Source organism: Kogia breviceps, chromosome 5, assembly GCF_026419965.1.
Source record: "Kogia breviceps isolate mKogBre1 chromosome 5, mKogBre1 haplotype 1, whole genome shotgun sequence".
Taxonomy (NCBI): domain Eukaryota; kingdom Metazoa; phylum Chordata; class Mammalia; order Artiodactyla; family Physeteridae; genus Kogia; species Kogia breviceps.
In genome coordinates, this window is record NC_081314.1 from 104,514,168 (window position 1) to 104,534,999 (window position 20,832).

General features: G+C 37.9%; 1 protein-coding gene across 3 annotated transcripts in view; it reads right to left on the bottom strand.

Annotated features, from left to right (window-relative positions):
* The window catches only part of CRYBG3 (crystallin beta-gamma domain containing 3), a 116,232-nt gene that overhangs the window by 41,403 nt on the left and 53,997 nt on the right, over positions 1-20,832 (bottom strand). For all 3 annotated transcript variants that reach the window (XR_010840801.1, XM_059065697.2, XM_067034850.1), the window contains 7 exons: positions 19,461-19,575; positions 18,265-18,300; positions 15,904-16,037; positions 12,303-12,429; positions 3,948-4,090; positions 3,716-3,842; positions 2,789-2,821 (listed from right to left, as the gene is read on the bottom strand). Coding sequence is in view for 2 of the 3 variants with exons in the window: in XM_059065697.2 (XP_058921680.1) it covers positions 2,789-2,821; positions 3,716-3,842; positions 3,948-4,090; positions 12,303-12,429; positions 15,904-16,037; positions 18,265-18,300; positions 19,461-19,575 (715 nt within the window). In the remaining variant the exon portion in view is untranslated. The remainder of the gene's footprint in view (positions 1-2,788; positions 2,822-3,715; positions 3,843-3,947; positions 4,091-12,302; positions 12,430-15,903; positions 16,038-18,264; positions 18,301-19,460; positions 19,576-20,832) is intronic.

Genomic DNA, 20,832 nt, shown 5'->3' on the forward strand with positions numbered 1-20,832 from the left:
AAACAAAGACTTTCTGCAGCCCTTTGGACTTCCCTCAGATAAATGTACTGATGGTTAAACAAAGAACAGTTTTGTTTCCACTCTTCCATTACATCACATTGTCTCATAATGCAGTGCTATGTAGTTTTCACATCCATTACATATTCTATAATAATTTTACTTCCCTGTTTACTTATAGAAGGCTTTCTTTACTTAGATAAGTACTACTTCCTGAGTATTTCTGGTCTCTGGATTCTATAAAAATGATCTGGTCAAAGTACCAAAAAAATGTTTTCCTCTGCTGCTCTTGAATCTTACTGATATTTGACTAAAACTATTGTTTTCTTATCCTCCATACATGATAACAGTAACCACCACTGTTAAAGATCCTGTGATCGCTCTAAAATTCAATTTGGCCAAATTATCCAATAGAAGAAAATATTCAGTTGCTTTTTCTCAGCTAGAATCATGTATAAAATGGAACAGAGGCTCAGTACTTAAAGAAATCCAAACTTCTAATTATATTTGCAAATAGACTTTTAAGAGATTCCAGGAAAGAAAGGTCCTTGGTTGGGTCAAAGTGGGGAACTGGTTAGAATTTCTAGAGAATGGATGCCTGACTACAGCCTCTCTGGAAACGAAACTCACTTTTCTAAGATTTAATCTAGTGAGATTTCTGATATTCAGGATTTGCTAAAAGAGAGAGATGAGGACATTATGAACATAATCCACATTCTGTTTGTTTTTTGTTTTGTTTGGGAAAAAATAAAAACAAAAATAAAATGCCAGCTGCTAACTATGAAGAACTCTGTAATGGTCCTGTTATTGTATCAAATATTGTGAGTTGGCAATCAGACTTGGTGATCAATCTTCAGCCACAGGAAAAAATAATCTTCTCAATAAAAGGTGGTGTTCTGTGTCCCCCAAATGACATATATCATCATAATATGCTTACACATCAGCAATAATATTTTTATTAGCATAACTCTCATGCTATATATTTATTTCTACACACATATATCTTCTAGCTTTTCCCTTCTTAAGTTGCTTGAGGTTTCCTTTCAAATCACCAGCACACAAGAATTCCCTCTCTGACTTGAACTTGAGGTGTAACTTCCTCCTATAACCTTAGATAGGGAAATTAACTACCCCATATGAACACAGCTTCTGCATTGTCAACCTATCACAACTACTTGCGAAGGAGAAAATACCTTCTAGTTACTGAATGGAACCAGACTATCAGCCAAGATCTGTTTGTTTTTATTTGGGTAAATGAAAACATGCAAAACTTTCTGGATATTTGGTCCAATGGAAATAATAAGGGCTTCGATACTGGGTAAACCAAGGAGGCTTTGTCTGCATGTTACCAAATATCCAGCTGTCATACACTAGTCAGAGACCTTTATTTCACAAGGCAATGGCTGAGCTATATTGAGAAAAATAAGCAGGGCCAATTTCACTGGGTGTTTGCTGCTGCTTACTTTCTCTTCAAGTTAGACTGCAAATACTATAAAGAAAATCCTCTGAGCAATCTGCCCCAAACAAGGAAGTTCAGAAGAAAGAACAGGGATGTAGGAGGGGGAGAAACAGAGCTTAAAAGAATGTGATTTTTTTTTATCTGCACTTAAAAGTCAGAGAATGTGCAGTTGGGAATTATCCCGGTTTACCTCTTTATCTACTCATGTTGTGTTGATTCATGTGAAAAAGTGCTTTGAAAGTCCCCAGTTGGAGTTTTCTAAGATTCAAAGTAAAGATCTGGCAGGAAGTGTCTCCAGAACAGCAACTGAGTTATATTCAGAGAGGAAATGTTCCCAATAGGCCTGAGCTAATCGGAAAATAATAAAACCTGGAAGCACTGTGAACAGAATCACAGTTAAACTAAGCTGATTTGAAATATATAAACACTGACATGAACGAGAAAAACAGACACACTCAGAGAAAAAGATTCAGCGTTATGTAAAACTAGCAAATGTCAAATATTTAAAATTAATCATTGTATTTGGTTTTCTGAAGAAATTTTTCTAAATGTGTTATTTAAAATGAGACAGAGGAAGCGCTGTAACTCACGCCCTTGCTTTTATGGTTGTACCGCTCATATCATGATAGGTCTTTCTTGGACGTAAAATCTTGGAATTAGATACTAAAAGAATGCCTCTTTTTGCTACTTCTAGCTGTGTGAAATGACGCTTACTTAAATTCTAAATCTTTGCTTTCTCATTAATAAATGGGAGTAAGTCCTGACCTCACAGTTATTAGAAGCACTAAATAAGCACAATTTCTAGCCCTCAATGGAGAATAAACAAACATTAGGCTCCAGAGTATTACCCAATCCTTCAAACCATTAACACACTAGAAATAAAGGAGCAGGGTTGCAGTTTTATCAGTGCTTTTAAGAAACATGTGATTTAGGTATTAGAAATACATTTACATAATAAGCATGCCATTTCTCCATGGTGAGTCTGCTCCTCCACAGACAGCATAACGTACTGTGCTGAATATGAATGTGGCATTGAAGAATGGATATGGGCAACAGGAAAGGAGGGGTGGCAGACGTTCAAAACGAGCCCAAAGTGGTCAGTGCTGAAGCTCTAGTAGGAGGAAAAGAAAGGAACCGTGACAAATCCAGGCCAATATGACCAGTATCAAAGATGAGCACTCCTGGGCTCACAGGTTCCTAGGGCAATAGAAACTGCCCTGCCATACAGACCCATAAAAGTTATCTGAGGGAAAGGGCAAGACCTGAGAGAAAGGGCACACATTGTTAGTAAACAATTTAACAATTATAAGTTAAGAATAGTTTTAAACATACCAAATGTGGAGGCTCATTTATCCCAAGTGGTTCCTGAAACATATATTAAAACATTTTGAAAATTATAATCGCATAATCACAGTTGTCTTTGAAAGTGCTGAAAATCTCCTTTGGAAAATGAAAAAATATATGGTCTGACCAATTTACTAGATTCCTTGACCTGGTGAGGACCCTCAAATAACCTACTAAATTAGCTTATCATAATTTTAATGCTTATTACTAATTCATTTTGAGTAATATTATAGCTAGAAGAAAAATGTGCCCCAATAGTCCATTAGAAGGATAGTCTGAGCTTGCCAACATTCTCTCTCCCATCACTATCTCCTGGGCACCCTATTGTTCTGCAGTGTTTGTTGTTGGCCACACTCTTTCATAACTTCGTAATTCTGCACAGGAGGAGATGATTCCTTCTTGGTGAACTGCCTTTTCTGCCCCACTTCCCTTCCTGGCAAAATCGCTTTTATCCTCTAAGACATCACTCAATGCATCCTCTTCTTGAGGAGAGGCATGGTCCCCAGCCCCCCATTCTCCCTTCCCCTGGTCCCTCAGCACAGCCTACACACTTCATTTTCTCACTAGTCATACCATAAGCAATTGTGCATATGCCTGTCTTCTCTAAGAGACTGAGACAGGGCAGTCTTATTCGTCTTTCATCTCCAGTGATCAGTCCTGTCGGACACAGCAAAGGCACTAAATGAATGCTACTGGATGAATGAACTGATCAAATCGCAGAGTCCCTAATCATCGAGGTGCTAATGCCATCTACTAGCTCTCTGTGGAATCTGCAGAAATCCATATGCTGTTTCATTTTCTCTATAGATACATACAAAATAATCCAACAGCTCCACTTGATAAAAGCCTGTTCCATGTGTTCAATTGTATGCCATTACATGCCAATGGCATCGGTTATGTTCACATTTAACTCACCAGTTGGATAGGTCGTATTGACATGATTATATTATTTGATCCTCCCCAGTCAAAAAAGCATTTGTATTTCCCTTTCTCTAAAATGTATTGTTCTCCACAGAAGAACTTCTGCTGGTAGGCAACCCATCTAGCAGGATAAAAAGTAAAAAGAACTGAGGTGACACAGAATTGAGCAACCAATAATTTTAAACATCAAAGAAGCTCTACGTTCTCAGAATAGGAGACAACTTACACGCCGCCTTTAACGTGAATGGATCTTGTTTCACTGCCAAAACCCATTTCTTCTAAGTCAGAAATTTCCTGATTTGTAATGTCAATAAACTTCCCACTTTCTAGATCAGATTCAAACAGTGTGATAGAAGATTCTATGAAATTCTAAAAGGAGGAAGAGGAAAGTTTAGGAGAACAATGGTATTTTGTTCTATGGATTGCTATATTTTAGCAATTTTCACATACTTGTGGGATAATTTTCACACAAATAAATCCAGGAAGAATTTTAAATGGCACTGAAAACAATTTTAATAGTCATTATTCCTATATACTTTAAAGAAAAAAATAAGTCTGAATTTACTTCAATCAGGAAAACACATTTTTATGAAATTGGAAATTAGTCAACAGTTAGTAAATTGCCAGGACTTACAGACTATCAATATATAACACTAATTGTAAAGGAAACTAAAGTCTCACTTGTGCCTAAAAAGCAAAAGCCATATGAACCAAAAAGTAAACACACAATGTACTGTGGGCATTGTGGGAGAGGATTTTATGAGCTTAAATGTAACAGAAAAAATAAAATCTGCTTGACAAAAAAATTGTTTTTTAAAAATTAAAATCAGAGGACATCTCCGTATAGTCAGATGGCATATTTAAAACAAAAATAACAGAAAAATTCTAAGACCCAACTTGACAATCAGCAAAAGGCACACATAATTCACAAAAAAGATTAATGTTAAAAACAAACAAATGTATAATTTCATTAGTAAAAATAAAGAAATTCAAATTAAAACAGATACAATTTCACTTTTTAAGTTAAGAAAGATCTAAAAACCCAGTTTTACCAGGGAACGTTCCTGGTGGAAATATAAATTTTACAGCTACTTTAGAAAATAATTTAGATATATATTTAAAAGACTGAAATTGTTTACATTCTTTGAGTCTGAAATTCCTTTTTTCTTAAAGTTTCCTAAAACTAAATGATAGTCAATTTATATGCAAAGATGAATTATTTAACATAGTGAAAAGCTGTAAAAAGTGTAAATGTCCAAAAGATTTACAAACATAAACCTTTATGCATCCACTGCTTAATGGAATAAATACAATTAAGCAGAGTTTTTAACAAGCTAACACTTAAAAATTATATCATACACTTACTACTGGCCAGGAGCTTTACATGCCTTATTTCCAATGTGATTATATTACTATCACTCCCATTTTACAGCTAACAAAATTGCGTAATTTGCCTAATATAACACAGCTACTGAGTGGCAGAGATTGAATGTGAATCCAAATCTGTCTATTTGTCTACTCTAAACTCAATCACTGTCAGATATAAATGTAAGGATGAAACAGTAGGACAAAAACTAAAACTTACAAACTTGGTAAGATTAAAAGTTCTCAAAAAAACCCCAACTTTCATCAAAAAAAGACTAGAAGAAAAAAAAGAAAACACCAAGAGTGGTTATTTTTGGGTCCAGAAGTTGAACAATTTTATCCTGTATTTTTTTCAAAACTTTGTAATAGGTATATTTTTATTTTTTTATTAAAAAATTTTTTTTTTGTGGTACGTGGGCCTCTCACTGTCGTGGCCTCTCCCGTTGCGGAGCACAGGCTCCGGACGCACAGGCTCAGCGGCCATGGGTCACGGGCCCAGCCGCTCCGTGGCATGTGGGATCTTCCCAGACCGGGACATGAACCCGTGTCCCCTGCATCGGCAGGCGGATTCTCAACCACTGAGCCACCAGGAAAGCCCAGGTATATTTTTAAATGGAAATACAGAAAGCATTAAAAAAACCAAAAAAACAAAACAAGAGGGACTTCCCTGGTGGTCCAGTGGCTAAAACTTTGCACTCCCAATGCAGGGAGCCGTGGTTCAATCCCTGGTCAGGGAACTAGATCCTGCATGCCCCAACTAAAAGATTCCCACGTGCCATAGCTAAAGATCCCACATGCTGTAACTAAAGACCTAGCACAGCCAAGTAAATAAATAAGTAAATATTTTTTTAAAAAACCCAAAAAACAAAGACTCTTCCTTTCTGCCTACTATATTTCATTGTATGTAACTCAAGTCTTAGACCTATGGAAAAAAGTTATCAGCTTCTATACATCTCAAACACTATCAAATTTCTCATTATGATTATTATTATAAATATTATCTAAGATTTCTAGTGTAACCATTCCTTTTACGTGAACAAGCAAAACAGTGTCCAATAAAAACAAAGCACCTATGAGGAGAGAAAGAAAATACATTAAAAAAAGATTCTCTTGCACTTACAACTTGTCAAGTTTGAAGGATTTAAAAACTGCTGACACAGCTGGGTCAAATTTCATTTGAAACTTTAAAAGATAAAGGTTTTTTTACCGGAAATTTTTATTATAAAATAATTTTTAACCCATATTCGTGTTCTTAATTCCTCCTTGAGAGTAAACATGTGGAACCTGAGAACACCTGTCACCTTCATTACTTTCTCATGGTTCTTAAAAAAAACGGGAGCAGGGTGGATTTACTCTTCCTGACTCCCACCATGCCTCATTTTATTAATAGAACACTTTTCAAAACACTTGCACTTGTTACCTCTTCTGAGCTCCCTTAAAACCATATTTTACATATATATACACACACATATATATACATATACGTGCACATATACACATAGATGTCTCTATCTTGTTACAGATATAGATCTGCTATTTTCCAGATACAAATCTAGAACATACATATATTAAATCAAGGCTTCAACACCCTAGAAGAGATTTGCCCTAAGGTCTCCAGGACAAGCCTCCTCAATGACATTTTATAGCCTGGGCTCCACATCAACAAACCTGGTTATATTGACAACATAAACTTCCATCATCCAAGGAACATGAACATGCCTCCGTTTCTTGCAACCTGAAAGTGTGTAAACAGCTCTAGGCGGCTGTGAGAATACAATGCGGTAATGACAACTGAAGGCGGCAATGACAACTGAAGGCGCCCATCTGGGTCCTGGTCAGGAACTGGTATCCACAGCCGCCGACCAAGTCAGGCCCCATGACAGTGGGCAGGTCTTCAGCAGCTCTCACACATGGACCCCTCCCTCCCCTACTCTGGTGATTCTGGAACGCTCCATCTCTGCTTTTATCTCCTCTGCCCCTACAACTGTTCTCTACCCCCTGTTAGGGTTGTAGGAACTGAGTGGGGATAAGTGGACAGAAACCATGGGTCACTGCGTCACGTTGGAGTGAAACGGGACAAAGACAAAGATAATCACGGATATGTGCACGTGTGCTGTGATTGTGCCCTTTCATTGAGAAATCACTTGTGTTACGGTGTCATGGACTTTACTTGAGCACTGATTTGCACAAACCCCACTGTGTGGGTCGTGGGAGAGTGGCGGCAGTGAGGAGGGTGAGCTGGGAGGCAGGCTGAAGGCACAGGCCATTTGGCAATGATGCAGCCGGGAGCTGAGCAGACAGGGGACTCACTGTCACAGGACCCAGTGCCAAGTACAAGTGCTGGCAGCACATGGGTTCACAAATAAATTTACTCATGTGGCTTGAGTTTGTGTCCTTCCTACTCTGGCTACCATTCCCAGAGACGTGGCCAAGGGCCACAGGAGACTCCTAAGTGACACCGTTCTCTTTTTTAATCTCCTGCTTTTGTTGATTCATGCCTTGTAGCGTCTGCCTTCCATCTTTTTCTATGTATGTTTCGGAGCCAGGCTTCTGGCTTTGACCCTGTCTGCATTTTTCACTCAAACCTACCAAATATACAATATCTGATCCAGTTGACTAGTTGCCATCAATATGGTGTCCCTGCTGGTCAGAGCTCTTAACTCCAAGCCAAACCCAGTCATCTGGGGCTAAATCTCAAGGGTCACATATATAAAGTATGGGATAAAATATGCAAGAAAACACAAAAACAAAAAACCCAAAACTTCTCACTGCCTTGCTCATGAGGTGACTGCAACAGGACACAAGTCCTGTGAGGTTACTAGGTTATTATCATTCCGACTATAAGCACAATCACATAATACTTAAATTTATTAAATAACTTTGAAAGTCACACGGATTTAAGTGGCGCTGTGTTGCTCCAGAAGGATGAATAATGATGGAACAACCTCAAATCTGTACTCCATCTTATACTTTTAAAGAACTTAAATCCAATGAAAAATCTGGGTGGTCTAATATGGTCTCAGGTACAGTACTCCCCACTGTTAGAGCAAGCTAACGAGCCATTGCTTCAGGACCAAAAATAAGTCTTAAGGATCAGTAATTTGATTATTCTTAAATTTCTTAAAATCCCTCAGCTCATTGGGCCCTGGAACTCTTACGCCACAACCCCCCGGGATGGGCAGCATAATACGAGACACCAGCGGAGATCTGGTGTATCCATTAATTTAGGAGACATAACAGTGTCTGCTGCATACCACCTGGTTTCAGAGATCTGAAAAGAGGTCCCAAGTCTGAAAATCATAACAAAAGCAAATCCAGAAGTTAGGCTAGTATGAAACTGAGGAAAAACAAGCATCCCAAGAAAGTTTTATAGAGGAAGCCAAGGAATAAAAATTCCTTCTTTAATCCCTGGAGTCTAAATACTGCTATATTCCTTCTGGTCCTTTTCGCTTTAGAAAATAATCAACTCCAAGTCAATATATCTGCCAGACTCATTTGGAATTAGAAACACATTTCTGGTTGTCCTCTCCAAAGCAATCCATGACACAGATCACACTATCCCTAAGGAACATATCCAGGATCTGACCTTCGTAGATCCAGAGTGTTCCACACACTACAGCCAGGATGTCAGAAGACTGCACTGTGTTATGCAACTTTTCTATCAGTCCTCTGTTTATTTTCTATTATTTCAGCTTAGATCTTTTTTTTTTTTTTTTTTTTTTGTGGTGTGCAGGCCTCTCACTGTTGTGGCCTCTCCCGTTGAGGAGCACAGGCTCCCGACGCGCAGGCTCAGAGGCCATGGCTCACGGGCCCAGCCGCTCTGCCACATGTGGGATCTTCCCGGACCCAGGCACGAACCCGTGTCTCCTGCATCGGCAGGCGGATTCTCAACCACTGCGCCACCAGGGAAGCCCCAGCTTAGATCTTAAATGCAGTGTTTCACTCTTCCCAGGTTAGAGACCTCTGAGAGTCTACATGGGGAAAAGATGTCTCATATCAACTCTGCCTGCTAATCACATAGGTTGACATAGGTGACAACACCAAGAGCTTTAAATCCTATTTCTAACAATACTGTATCATATATTTAAAATTTTCAAAGAGGGTAGATCTTACGTTGTGTCTTATAGCACAAAAAAATTAATAATAATTATAAAGAGGGCAGGAGGAAACTCTGAGAGGAGGTGGATATGTCTATGGCCTTGATGGTGGTGATGGTTTCATGGGTGTATACTTATTCCCAAATTCCTCAGCTGCATACAAAAAATATGTACAGCTTTTTCCATGTCAATCATACCTCAATAAAGTGGTTTTTAAAAAAGAACTCCTCACCAAATTATATGCTATACCTGGAGGGTATAAAATATTTCATCTGAAAACATTTTTGTGAACATAAATTTAAATTATAAATATGAAAATTATGTAAATAATTATTTATTATACATGTGTATTAGTCTGCAGAGTAACTGTATATTTATAGCTACAAATAAAATGCTAATAATCCTTTGGCTGAATGAGATTCCAGCTTTCCACTCTTGAAGTGCTTAAATTTTTTACTCTAATCATTCTGTAACAAAGGAAAATGAATAATATGACATGGGCTCTAGAGTAAGACAGACTTGCCCCTCAAATCACAGCTCTACCCTCGGCACAGTACCAAACATCTTAGATCCTCAGTTTCTGTATCTATAATATGGGAAGCCTGAGTCTCTATATCTTCATTTTTGTGAAGATTAAGTGCAAGTATGCATGTAAAGCCATTAATAAGTACCTGAAAATGTTAGGATTATTATAATGAGGATTATGCTAACATCTTTACAAGGTAAACTAGTCCTAATTTTTTGGCTGTGTTGGGTCTTTGTTGCTGTGCGCGGGCTTTCTCTAGTTGCTGCGAGCGGGGGCTACACTCTTCGTCACAGTGCACGGGCTTCTCATTGCGGTGGCTTCTCTTGTTGCGGAGCACCGGCCTCTAGGGGCACGGGCTTCAATAGTTGTGGCGCATGGGCTTAGTTGCTCCGCGGTCTGTGGGGTCTTCCCGGACCAGGGCTTGAACCCGTGTCCCCTGCATTGGCAGGCGGATTCTTAACCACTGCACCACCAGGGAAGCCCCATAGTCCTAATTTTTAAAAAGTCTAATTTAAAAAGATTTTCTTTGAAGGAAAGTCTTACTTATTTGTACAAAAACTGTGTCATCATTTTTGTAAATACCCAAAACTTTTGTTTGCAGAGGTAATTGACATGCCAATCTCTGCTAATTTTTCCAATGTAGTTTATCATAGACTGTCTATATCAAATATCTCCTAAATTTTTAGCTACATAGTTATACAGTATTTTTTATTTTTACATTTTCTACTATTGGGAGAGTTCAACTAGTGAAATCTTGGGGTTTTGGTTTTTGTTTTGCTTGTTTTAGTCACAGTCATCTTTGGAAGATACCATCATATTCACTGCTGAACATTTCTAGGAGCAACACTTCCACCCAACTCTTTTTTTTTAAATCAGGAGGGAAAATTTTAAAAATTACTCAATACTAGTTGGAAGATGCTTTGAATCACAACCCTTAGCTTCCTCGACGCATGTGGTCACAATGACCTAAAAGAAAAAAAGGCTGTATTGTGTTTTGTCTGGCTTGCCTTTTAGTGCTCAAGTAAGGAGTAGCTATGTAGAGAAAACCTGTGGCCCTTGTACATTAGAACTGTGAACTAAATACCTCAAAAGCTATCTATCCATTGCTCATGCAAACTCAGTGCCCAATCTTCAGTGGACTGTGCTATATTTCTTTTCGATAGAACCGGTTTCCAACTCATTTTCTTACTAACAAGGATCACTCACGGGGGGGGAAAAAAAAAAGCTCTCCTGTGTTTCTCTCCCATTCGGGCTCCTCATGCCCGACGAGGTGAGGGTTTGCCTCACAGAAACTTAAGGAACAGAGCACATAACCCCTGTGTTCATGCAAAGCCCACGTGGACCCAATAATCACGCTTCACTTCATTATCAATTCCTTCTAAAGGAGGCTTTGGAGGCCATGCCAGATAGTTTAGAGTTTATATGGGTAAAGATTATTTTGGAAGAACTCCTGAATTATGAGAAAACATGCCCCTCTGAACACAGCAAAAAAAAGTCTCCAGAGCTGGTCAGAAAAATGAGCAACATTTGATAAGCCCTGATATCCTGCAGAACTAACATCTATCTCCTCTTCCCTGTGCCTTCATCAGCTTCTGCCTGGAGTCCTGGAACATTCTAGACCTCCTGCCTCCAGGCTCACTTACCTTCTTCACCTCATATGCCAAGAAGGTCAAGAAAAAAAGTGTGAGCTCCTCAACATGGCATATAAGGCCCTTCGTTATCTGGCTCTGGATTCATCTTCCCAAAGTTCTGCCTTATATCCTGATTTTGCTCCATTTCCAAAACACACCAGGTTCACTGACATGAGGGTTTCTCAACCTCAGCACTATTAGCATCTTAGGCTGATGATTCTTTGTTGTGGGGGGCTGTTCAGTGAATTGCAGGGGTTTAGCAGCCTCCCTGGCCTCTACCCGCTAGATGTCAGTAGCATGCCATACCACCCCCCGTCCCCCCGCCCCCAAGTCATAACAGTCCAGAATGTCTCCAGACACTGCCAAATGCCCCCTAGGTAAAATCACCCCCAGCTGAGAACCACTGGCTTACATCCTTGTCTTTTTATATGTTAACCTCTTGCTAAAACACCTGTCTTTCCTCTTCACCCTGTCCCCAAATTTCTTCACTTGGCTATCTCTCAAACTTGAAATTTCAACTCAGCTGCCCTCTTTTCCTCTCTACTTCCAAGGGGAAGTACTTGACCTTGCTCTGGGTATCCTGAGTACTTTGTGCTTAATCCAGTCATAGTCAAACAATATCAAACATTTATATAGGTGCTATCTACCCTATCAGACTGCCTGCTCTGCGAAGGCAGGGACTGAGTCTCTGGCCACCATATCTCCAGCACCTGACACAATACATCTAACAAAGCAGGCGGTCAAAAATGATTATGGAATCAATGGATGAAAACTAAACATAAATATTCTATATTAATCATAGCAGTTAAGAAAGGCATGCAAGTCACATAATCTGTTCAGTTTAATGCTCTCAGGTATTAGAAACATTTTATAATCTTATGTTCTACCAGAGGTCATATCCAGTTTTCATGGAAAGCTAAAAAAAAAAACCCAGAAAATTAAGAACAAGGAGGCTAACTCACAGCTTGTAAGTACCGGAAAGACAAGATGGAACCACTTAACGCCCCACAGGCACTACTGTCTTCAAAATCTCCTTCTTCAAGCAAGAATTGCTGGCCTTTAAAATGTTCTTTTTCATAGGCAACCCACCTAGAAATACAGAGGACACCCAACTGCGTCATTAATAAAACTGCAGTCAAGAAAGCAAGAGAGAAAATCATCATAAAGCACCTGGTTGCACATCACCATATTTTAAAAAGTAACACATTTATTTTGTTACCATTTACAAAGACAAACAAATGGTGTATGCCTCATGGATCAATAGTTTTTATAGTTTGGAGGCTTTTCCCAACAAAAGGTTAACTGTTGTAGAATTGCAACAGAGGAACTCTCATTAAATGTTTGTGGCCTGACCCGATACCACATCTCAATGTGGCCGGAGAAGAGTTTGCCGAGTAAAAAATAATGGAAAGCACAAATAGCCAATGAGAAATATTGCAAGCCCACATTGAGACTCAAAGATGATCAGTCTTATTTTTTCTGATTAAGCCCTGCTGGAACCACAGAATGATTACTATATTAAATATTTATTTAGGGTTTAAATCAAAGAAACCTGTCACCAGCTTCAGATCTGAAACACATTACAGGTGGGTTTAGCAAGCAAGAACTGGGAAAAGCGACTGGGCTGGTATTAGCCCTCGTGGCCTAAATATATGAAAAGACTTCTGTAAATATGTATGGGTGGGAAATGTTGCTCCCACTAGTTTATCAGTGGTGATAATGGAAACTGGAAGCACTGTGGCAGTCTTTCCAGGGACACAGGTTTCTTGACTTCTAAAATTATCAGTACAGAACACTGATAAACACCGATGGTCATGAGTCCTCCAGGAAACTTTCCTTTATTTGGAGCAATCCACAGTAGCTAATGCAACGTGGGCATAGATGGTTTAAAACACACGTTGACCTGCTTAAATCTGCCTTCAGCTGCCACTGTGTAACTAGAGTGGGACCCCCTCCAATGGGGCAGATTTCAAGGGTGACTATTTTGGGCTCCTGGGTTGGGGACCTCTGAATTCTGGAGCTTGACAAAGTGCAGCCAGGTAGGGCTGACTACGATTATTTTGGGAAGATACAAAAAATATTCCAAAGAACCGTTTTCATAGGGTACAAAAATAACAGTAGCCACTCAGTAATCATGAACCTGTCTCCAATTTCCTTGGTGCATATGGAAGGGTAAGGGTCCACATGAGTTGGAAAAAACATTTTATACATCTTCGTTAATTTGTAATATATAAAGAAACTAACATTATTTTATTCTTAAACTATTAAGTGAAAATAAATTTCACAAGAGAACTTCCAAATTCTAAGTTTATATAAATATGGCTATTCGAAACATGCTTTTAATATACCTGAATGGGAAAAATAATATAAGATATAGAAGATCTAATATTAAAGGACAGATCAGCAATTATTACATAATGACAGTTCAAAAATCTTCTGCCCAGATTTTCTCAATAGATTAAGTTTTGATTAGTATTCATTTATATATCTATCTGGGGTATTTAAAAATAGATGTTATCGAGAAAAATTAAGACACATCAACCTCACTTTCCCTAGATTCCTCGAGACAAGACAGAGGTGAGGAAGAGTTCCTATAACTTACAGATAAAGTTCGAAAGTTAAAAGTGAAAATAATAGAGAAGCAGTAAAACAAAACAAAAAAATAGTAGAAATAGTGAAAAAATAACAAAGTCAGCTGTTCATCTTTAAATTAGGACATCACATTTTTCTCCTGCGGGTGTCATATAAAAAATGAAAGTGTGTATACTGTTTTACCAGTCATAATATTTTGAGATTTTTATAAAATAACTGCAAATACACTTAAATACACTTAAATAACAATAATAATACACTTAAATAACAATGCAAATCACTATATAGTTAATGATAAAACCATTCAGATCCTAAAGGAAAGAAAAGGCAAAAAATATTTTATAGCAGGATTAACAAGAAGCATGTGTGCCCAGAGATCAGAGAACACTGTAACTAAACACAACACAATAAGAATCTGCTTATCTAAAAAGAGATGTGTTTTTCAAGCCTCTAATAAATTTTTTAAATTCAAAGATAAGGAATTAGCTGATTACTAATATGTCAGACTGAGACAGGCTGGAACCCAGGACCCTTTGCTGCAGTGCTTGCACCTGAACAAACCTCTCCTGGAGCAACAAAATACAAAGAAACTATATGGGACTAAAAATAACTGAGTACTTGTGCAGCTGGGGCAAATTCTGGACAAAAGATACAGAGAGACCAAAAAACACAACTGCCACTTTTGAAGTGCCTGGAGCAAAGGCAGGGTACTACCCATGCCCCCTGCACACAACACCACCTAAGGGGTGGGTAAACTACCTAAGCCACCCCTCGGGCTCAATCCCTGGACACACCCTTAACTTCACCCCACATAAGGAACAAGCTCCCCACCTGCTCAGGGAGTGAGCAAGAAAGGGAATCTGTTGTTTGTTCTCTCTCCCCTCACTACTACAGCAGGGGCCCCAATGAAGCCTTGCCTGAATTTCCTGTCAGCCTCCTATTGATTAAAGAGGCCAAGAACCCTGGTCAGTAACAAGACCAATTAGGGACATGACCTACATATCTAACGCACTGCATACTCTCTTATATTTCCATTTTGGCTAGTGTGGCCATTGCTTGATTTATTGTCAGAAATTGCAAAGGTTAAGTCTAAATGTAGACCCTTGACTGATCTTAAACAAGTTATTTAACTTCTATGTATAAAATATTTGAGTAGCATCTTTTGCTAGAATAGCATGAACAAGTTATATGATGGTATTACTGCAAATAATAAGAGATATCGGTATTTAAATTAAAATAAACCATCATTCCTAACAATCTAACCTATCAACAGACTAACACAAATGTGTCTGAAGGAATTCTAATACTGAGTTGACAATGGCAAATAAGCTATGAGGAAGGCTTCTTCTCTATGGTTTTACCTGCCAGGATACAAATACAAAGGCACATCCCAGGTGCAGTCATAGATTTTCTGGGGTTTTTGCCCCAGTAACTGCCGACTGAGACTGGGATAGTAGCATGATGGTTACACTTGGGTTTGAACTTAGAAGTTCTTAGGGAGCTTTCTTAAAACAATGCAGGGCCAGAGGATAACCAGTGTCAAGAATCCTTGACTTTGTAAACACACAATCCAGGCTACTTCTTTAATGAGGGAGGACTCACTGCCAAGATCCTCAGCATAGAAAGTCAACTAAGGTAGAATAGGGGGTAAAAATTGGGGCTCTCATTCATGTGCACAATCTGTCAAAAATTAATTTTATCTTGCAATTCTTATCTTCTATATTGTGTTTAGAAATGCTAAGTGTTTACATTTTAGAAACTGTTTTCTTCATTTAATCCATCTCAAAATCTCTAATACTAACAAGAGTTCACAGGAAGCTGTCAGTAAACTAATATTTTTAATTTCCCACATTTCAGAAGGGATGTATATCTTTAGATTAAGGTAGGTTGTTTTTGCTCTGCTTAGCACATTTTTTGTGCCGATCTTCAAAAATCGACAACTGAATCACATATTGAAAATATAACACTCACACTCCACCGATGACACGAATTGATCCAATTCCATGAAAGTCTACATCATTTTTTAAAAAATTAGGGACAGAATCTACATGTTCACTAAACTCTTTGGCCTGTCCGTGGAAGTGAGGTTTTTCGTAAATAATAACCTGAAAAACATGAAAGAAAATTACTTAGCATGCTCATATTTTAGAATAGATACATACTGATTTACGTAAGTGACACTAAAGGCCACAACCTGAATTAAAGGCCACTGTCCATTTTCTTCATTAACACACACTCAAAATATAGCACACTGTCTGCCATTCACAAGGAATATGTGAGTCTTTATCATCATAAAGCTTAAACATCTTGATAATATGTTTCTCTCGTATCACTATACTCAAGTATGATTACATTGTGCTAGTTACCCAAATCCTAGGACCATCTCATGGAGTAAACTGTCTTATAACTGGTTCTTGAACTATCTTTCTATGTTTGTCTCTCTGTTCAAAATTTGATACAGACATGCCTTACATTTATTTAATTTCCTCTATAAGAAATAAAAACTCTCTAGAGGTTCCAGGGCATAATGACAAATTATCTACTGGTTTGAGAAAACATGCTCTTTCTTGTAGCACTGCTTGTATGGTCACTACTAATCACTGAGAAGAATTAGATATGCAAATTCATGAATTTAAATACAAAGCTTCCTAAAAGTTTGAAATGATTGAAAGAATTTTGGTATTTTTATTGGATCCTTGGTTCAAACGGGGGAGGAGGGAATGTAGTAGGAAACAGATTTCTAGTATTTCATTTACTTCAAACTTGGATTGGTACAAGTACTTCTCTTCTACCATTCTGATGCTACTAACTTCCCAAACACAAGCTGCCCTTAGTACAGCAAAGTGATAAGAGTGATAACAGCGCTCATCTATTCACACTCTTATCACCTGGTCCTATTTATGGCTAATGGCATAATTTGTGTACAATTGGCAAATAAGACCCATGCTGAGACACACTGAACCAGCCAAGTTATAGCTTCTTTATTTATTTTTCTTTTTTTTGTTCTCTCTCTTTTTAAAAAATCTTATAGCTTCTTTATTTAAAAAAAACACAACAAAATTAGAACATTACACAGAATGAAAAAAATATGTAGTACTGCTCCCGCTGTTTTCTTCGCATTAAATTTTTAGAGTGTTTATTGGAAGTGAAGAAGTATTATTGGGTTTAATACATGCTACATATGCTGAACACATTCAAACTAAGTAAGAAGCAATAATTCTTTGATGAGTAAGTCATAAGCCAACACCTAACTTGAAAATTGTGACTATCTAGGATAGCCATTCCTTTCACACACCTCTACAACCTGTCAGACTCCCAGCCTGTCACACCTGAAATTCTCATTCAGCAGACAAGGAGACTGAGACATCACTCAGGGAGTGTCACAACTAACCGTGTCACAACTAATTCTGCATCTATTAGGTCACTGGTTCGAAACCTTGGTTGCATGTTAGAATCACCTAAGAAGCTTTGAAAAATTTTAACAACACCCCAGACCAAAAAAGTATCTCTTCCAGTGGAACCCAGGCATAAGTATTTTTTTTTTAAACTCACATATGTATGATTCCAACATACAGCCAAGCTGTATTAGAGACAGTCAGATACTAAGTTTTAAAAAACTCCATCTATGTGATTGAGAGAACGGTAGTCAATTCCACAAATTAGGAAGCCCAGAAAAGGGAAAGCTGGAGGAGTTGTGCCTTGTTTTGGAGGAGAGGAAGATGAATCCCTGTCTCCCTGCCTGTCTCTGGAAATGCTGTAACTTAATTAAACAGAGGTTTTCTCCCTATCTCGCTTTACAATAATTTTATAATTCCATTTCTTTTCCCGTCCCCAAACGTACTTAATCCTGGCATTACTACTACCACCCCAGGTTTCATTGCCTCTACCGTTCCCTTCACATACTCATACTTTCAAACTGACATCACCTGATAGGAGCTGCCTACATCTCCTTCCGATCATCCTTGATCTCCATCCTCAGCATCACACCCAAATGCCTGCCAGGTATTTCCACTTGAATGTCTAGCTATCACCTCAACCACTCCACAAAACAAATATCAAACCTATCATCTTTCCATCCTGTTAGGAGGTACTTATTGGGTCTGACTAGGTTGTCAGAACAGACCTCCACCTTTGCATACTGAGCTCTCTCCTCATTCAAGCCTGGGCTCTCAGCAACCATTTGTGCAGTCACTTCCCACCACCCCAATATGCATTAGCTAGTTATTATTAGCATACATTCAGGTAATCATTTTTTTATTTTAATAGTCCAAAATACTTCAAGATTAATACTCAAACTTTTTAGCCTGCTACCAAAGTGTGTTTAAGACTCACCTTTAAGTTCATAGGCATTTCCACTTTCAGTCCACCCTTAAGATGACAAGAAATTTTAATATTAGACATATACATATTTAAAATACTCAAAAGTAACTAAGTGATGTATGTAGGTTATATAAAAATCTGATTAGTGAAGATTACATACCAGTCAAATTTAAGTCGTGTATTTTAAAATTTAAAAATTTAAGTAGAGAACTCTACAGTGGTCAAAATCAAGTCAGACTACTCTACATCAGTGTAGAAGGGGTAAGAAATCTTAAAAGATACTTTCCATAGTATGACCACTACAAGGAAGGAAACCAAACTTTAGTGCTTAAGTACATGTGACCAATTAAAGATTTAATCCCACAGCAGAGTGTCTCAGAACAGTGGAGTTGTTAGTAGATTTAAAACTTTCACTTGGCAGAGTAGATTTCTAAACCACTTAAAACTAAATTTCTTCTCTACAATTGCTTGGGCTTTCTACATTAGAGAGAGCACTTCCTCTTCCAAGTTCTATCAACACTTCGTATCACACTTACTAGCTTTGTGACCACATGGATGTAGAGCATAAAAGGTAATCCACTCCTCACAAAAGCTCTCATTTATAATTTCCTTGTTTCCAATGCTACTCCACACTGTGATATTCCTTAAAATTTCTCAGTTTTTCCTGCTTTTTTTTTTTTTAAAGGCACAGCACAACCATAATGGTTTATCACACAGTACCATTTAATTGAAGTTTGCCCCTCAAGTAAAAATGTTTGCAACAAAATAATTCATTAATGCAGGCATTTATTACTTTTAAGAAAGCAATCATTGACAGAACTGCCCATTTATTATTAATGCTGAACTTATCATTCATTACTGCAATGGAAGAGTATAATTTACAACAAGCAATTTTCTAATAAGCATCAAAAAAACAAATTCAGAACTTTTTAAAGTATGCAAAATTTTCACAGACTACTACTATAAGGAAACTGCTTGTATTGTGATAAATTTAGCACAGAGTAAATTCAGACATCTGTCTTCTAGAAAACATTAAAATATTTTCACACACACTGAAAGAAACAGAAAAACAATGTATGAACAGTTTGCCCATTTAGTATACATATACATTTCTCAAGACCGAGAGGCATGACCAATCAATCATCAGAGCTATCTTAATTTTGAATTCATGGATACTTGGGGAAATGCTTCTTTTTAAATCCGCTTACCATTTGAAGTGGATGCAGCGATTTCATTTCTGCTGCAGAAATCTCAAAGAGTCCATGGTCTTCCTCCAAAACTGTAGCTTGCCCCTTGAAATTAATATCCGGGTAGGCAAGCCAACTAAGTAAGAAATGAATGGTTGGTTAAAGTATAAGAGGAATATCTTAATCTGGTTCTGTAAGAGTTGAAAGTTAAAAAAAAAAAAAAAGCTACAAAAGATAAAAGAAACCTCTGTCACAGAATTACACTAGTAAACCACATTCAAAGTGACATTGCCAGACAGCATATAACAATGAGTTAACAAGTTGTTAAGTACTTACATTCAGATACTATCCTAAGTTTATTATGTTTTCCAAGCAATGGCACTGCTTTCCTTAGAATTTTCCAATATTTAAAAGGTGTGAAACCCTTAATTCAATTAGGATGTAACTGAAAAATAAAAACCATTCCACTACATTCCATTCTTTTTTAAACTAGGACAATAAGAGGTAGGGATTCCACTAAGCATTTTATACCTTTGACCCACAGTTTTAGAATCAATATCAGTTCTTGGGCTGCCTCAGGAACAGTATTTGAAATAAGATTCCTAAAAGACCCATTTAGCAACCAGCTAAACTTGATAATTACAGACATTTCTCAGGATCGTGTCAATTACTGGGTCTGCCCAACAGTTCTAATCTACACTTGGGGGAGATGAAGAAAGGTGTCCAACAGTGACCCCCAAATTCGACACTAACCATCTCCAGAGCAGATGAAAATGCTGAAAGAGAGAAGGATCCATGTTGAACCAGGCATCACAAAATTTATGATTTAAGCCAATCTGGGACTGAATTAAGATTGAATTTAGATCCATAGTCCTGAAGATACCTTTGGAATCAGAAAGGCCTAGTATCAAATCTAATGCTTACCAACTGGTAGCCTGGGACAAGCCACTTAATTTCCTCATTTATGACATGAGAGCAGCTCTACCTGTCTTCCAGGAATAGAGGAGTACTAAAAAAGTGCCATGTCCCTGGTCCTACAAAGGCCCTCAATAACTATCAGCACTGAGACACTATACAAATAGCTCAGGCTCCAGAATTTTAGGCCAGGGACATGTATTTATTTCTCAGTCCCACAGTCTGGTGGGTGAAAAGACAATGGATGCATCTATCAAAAACTACGTCTGAGAACCTGTATCTGCTCCTGTGAGTCATATATCAAATTGGATCCGAAAAAAGACAGAATCTGTTTTAATCCCTGCAAAAGTCTTTCTTGGGTATCCAGAAGTATAAACAGTAAAATTAACTAAAACTTCAGAAATGTGTGTGCCACCAATTGAAACATTAAACAAAAAGTTAACTTTGGTAACCAGCAATCACTGTAATAAAGAGAAAC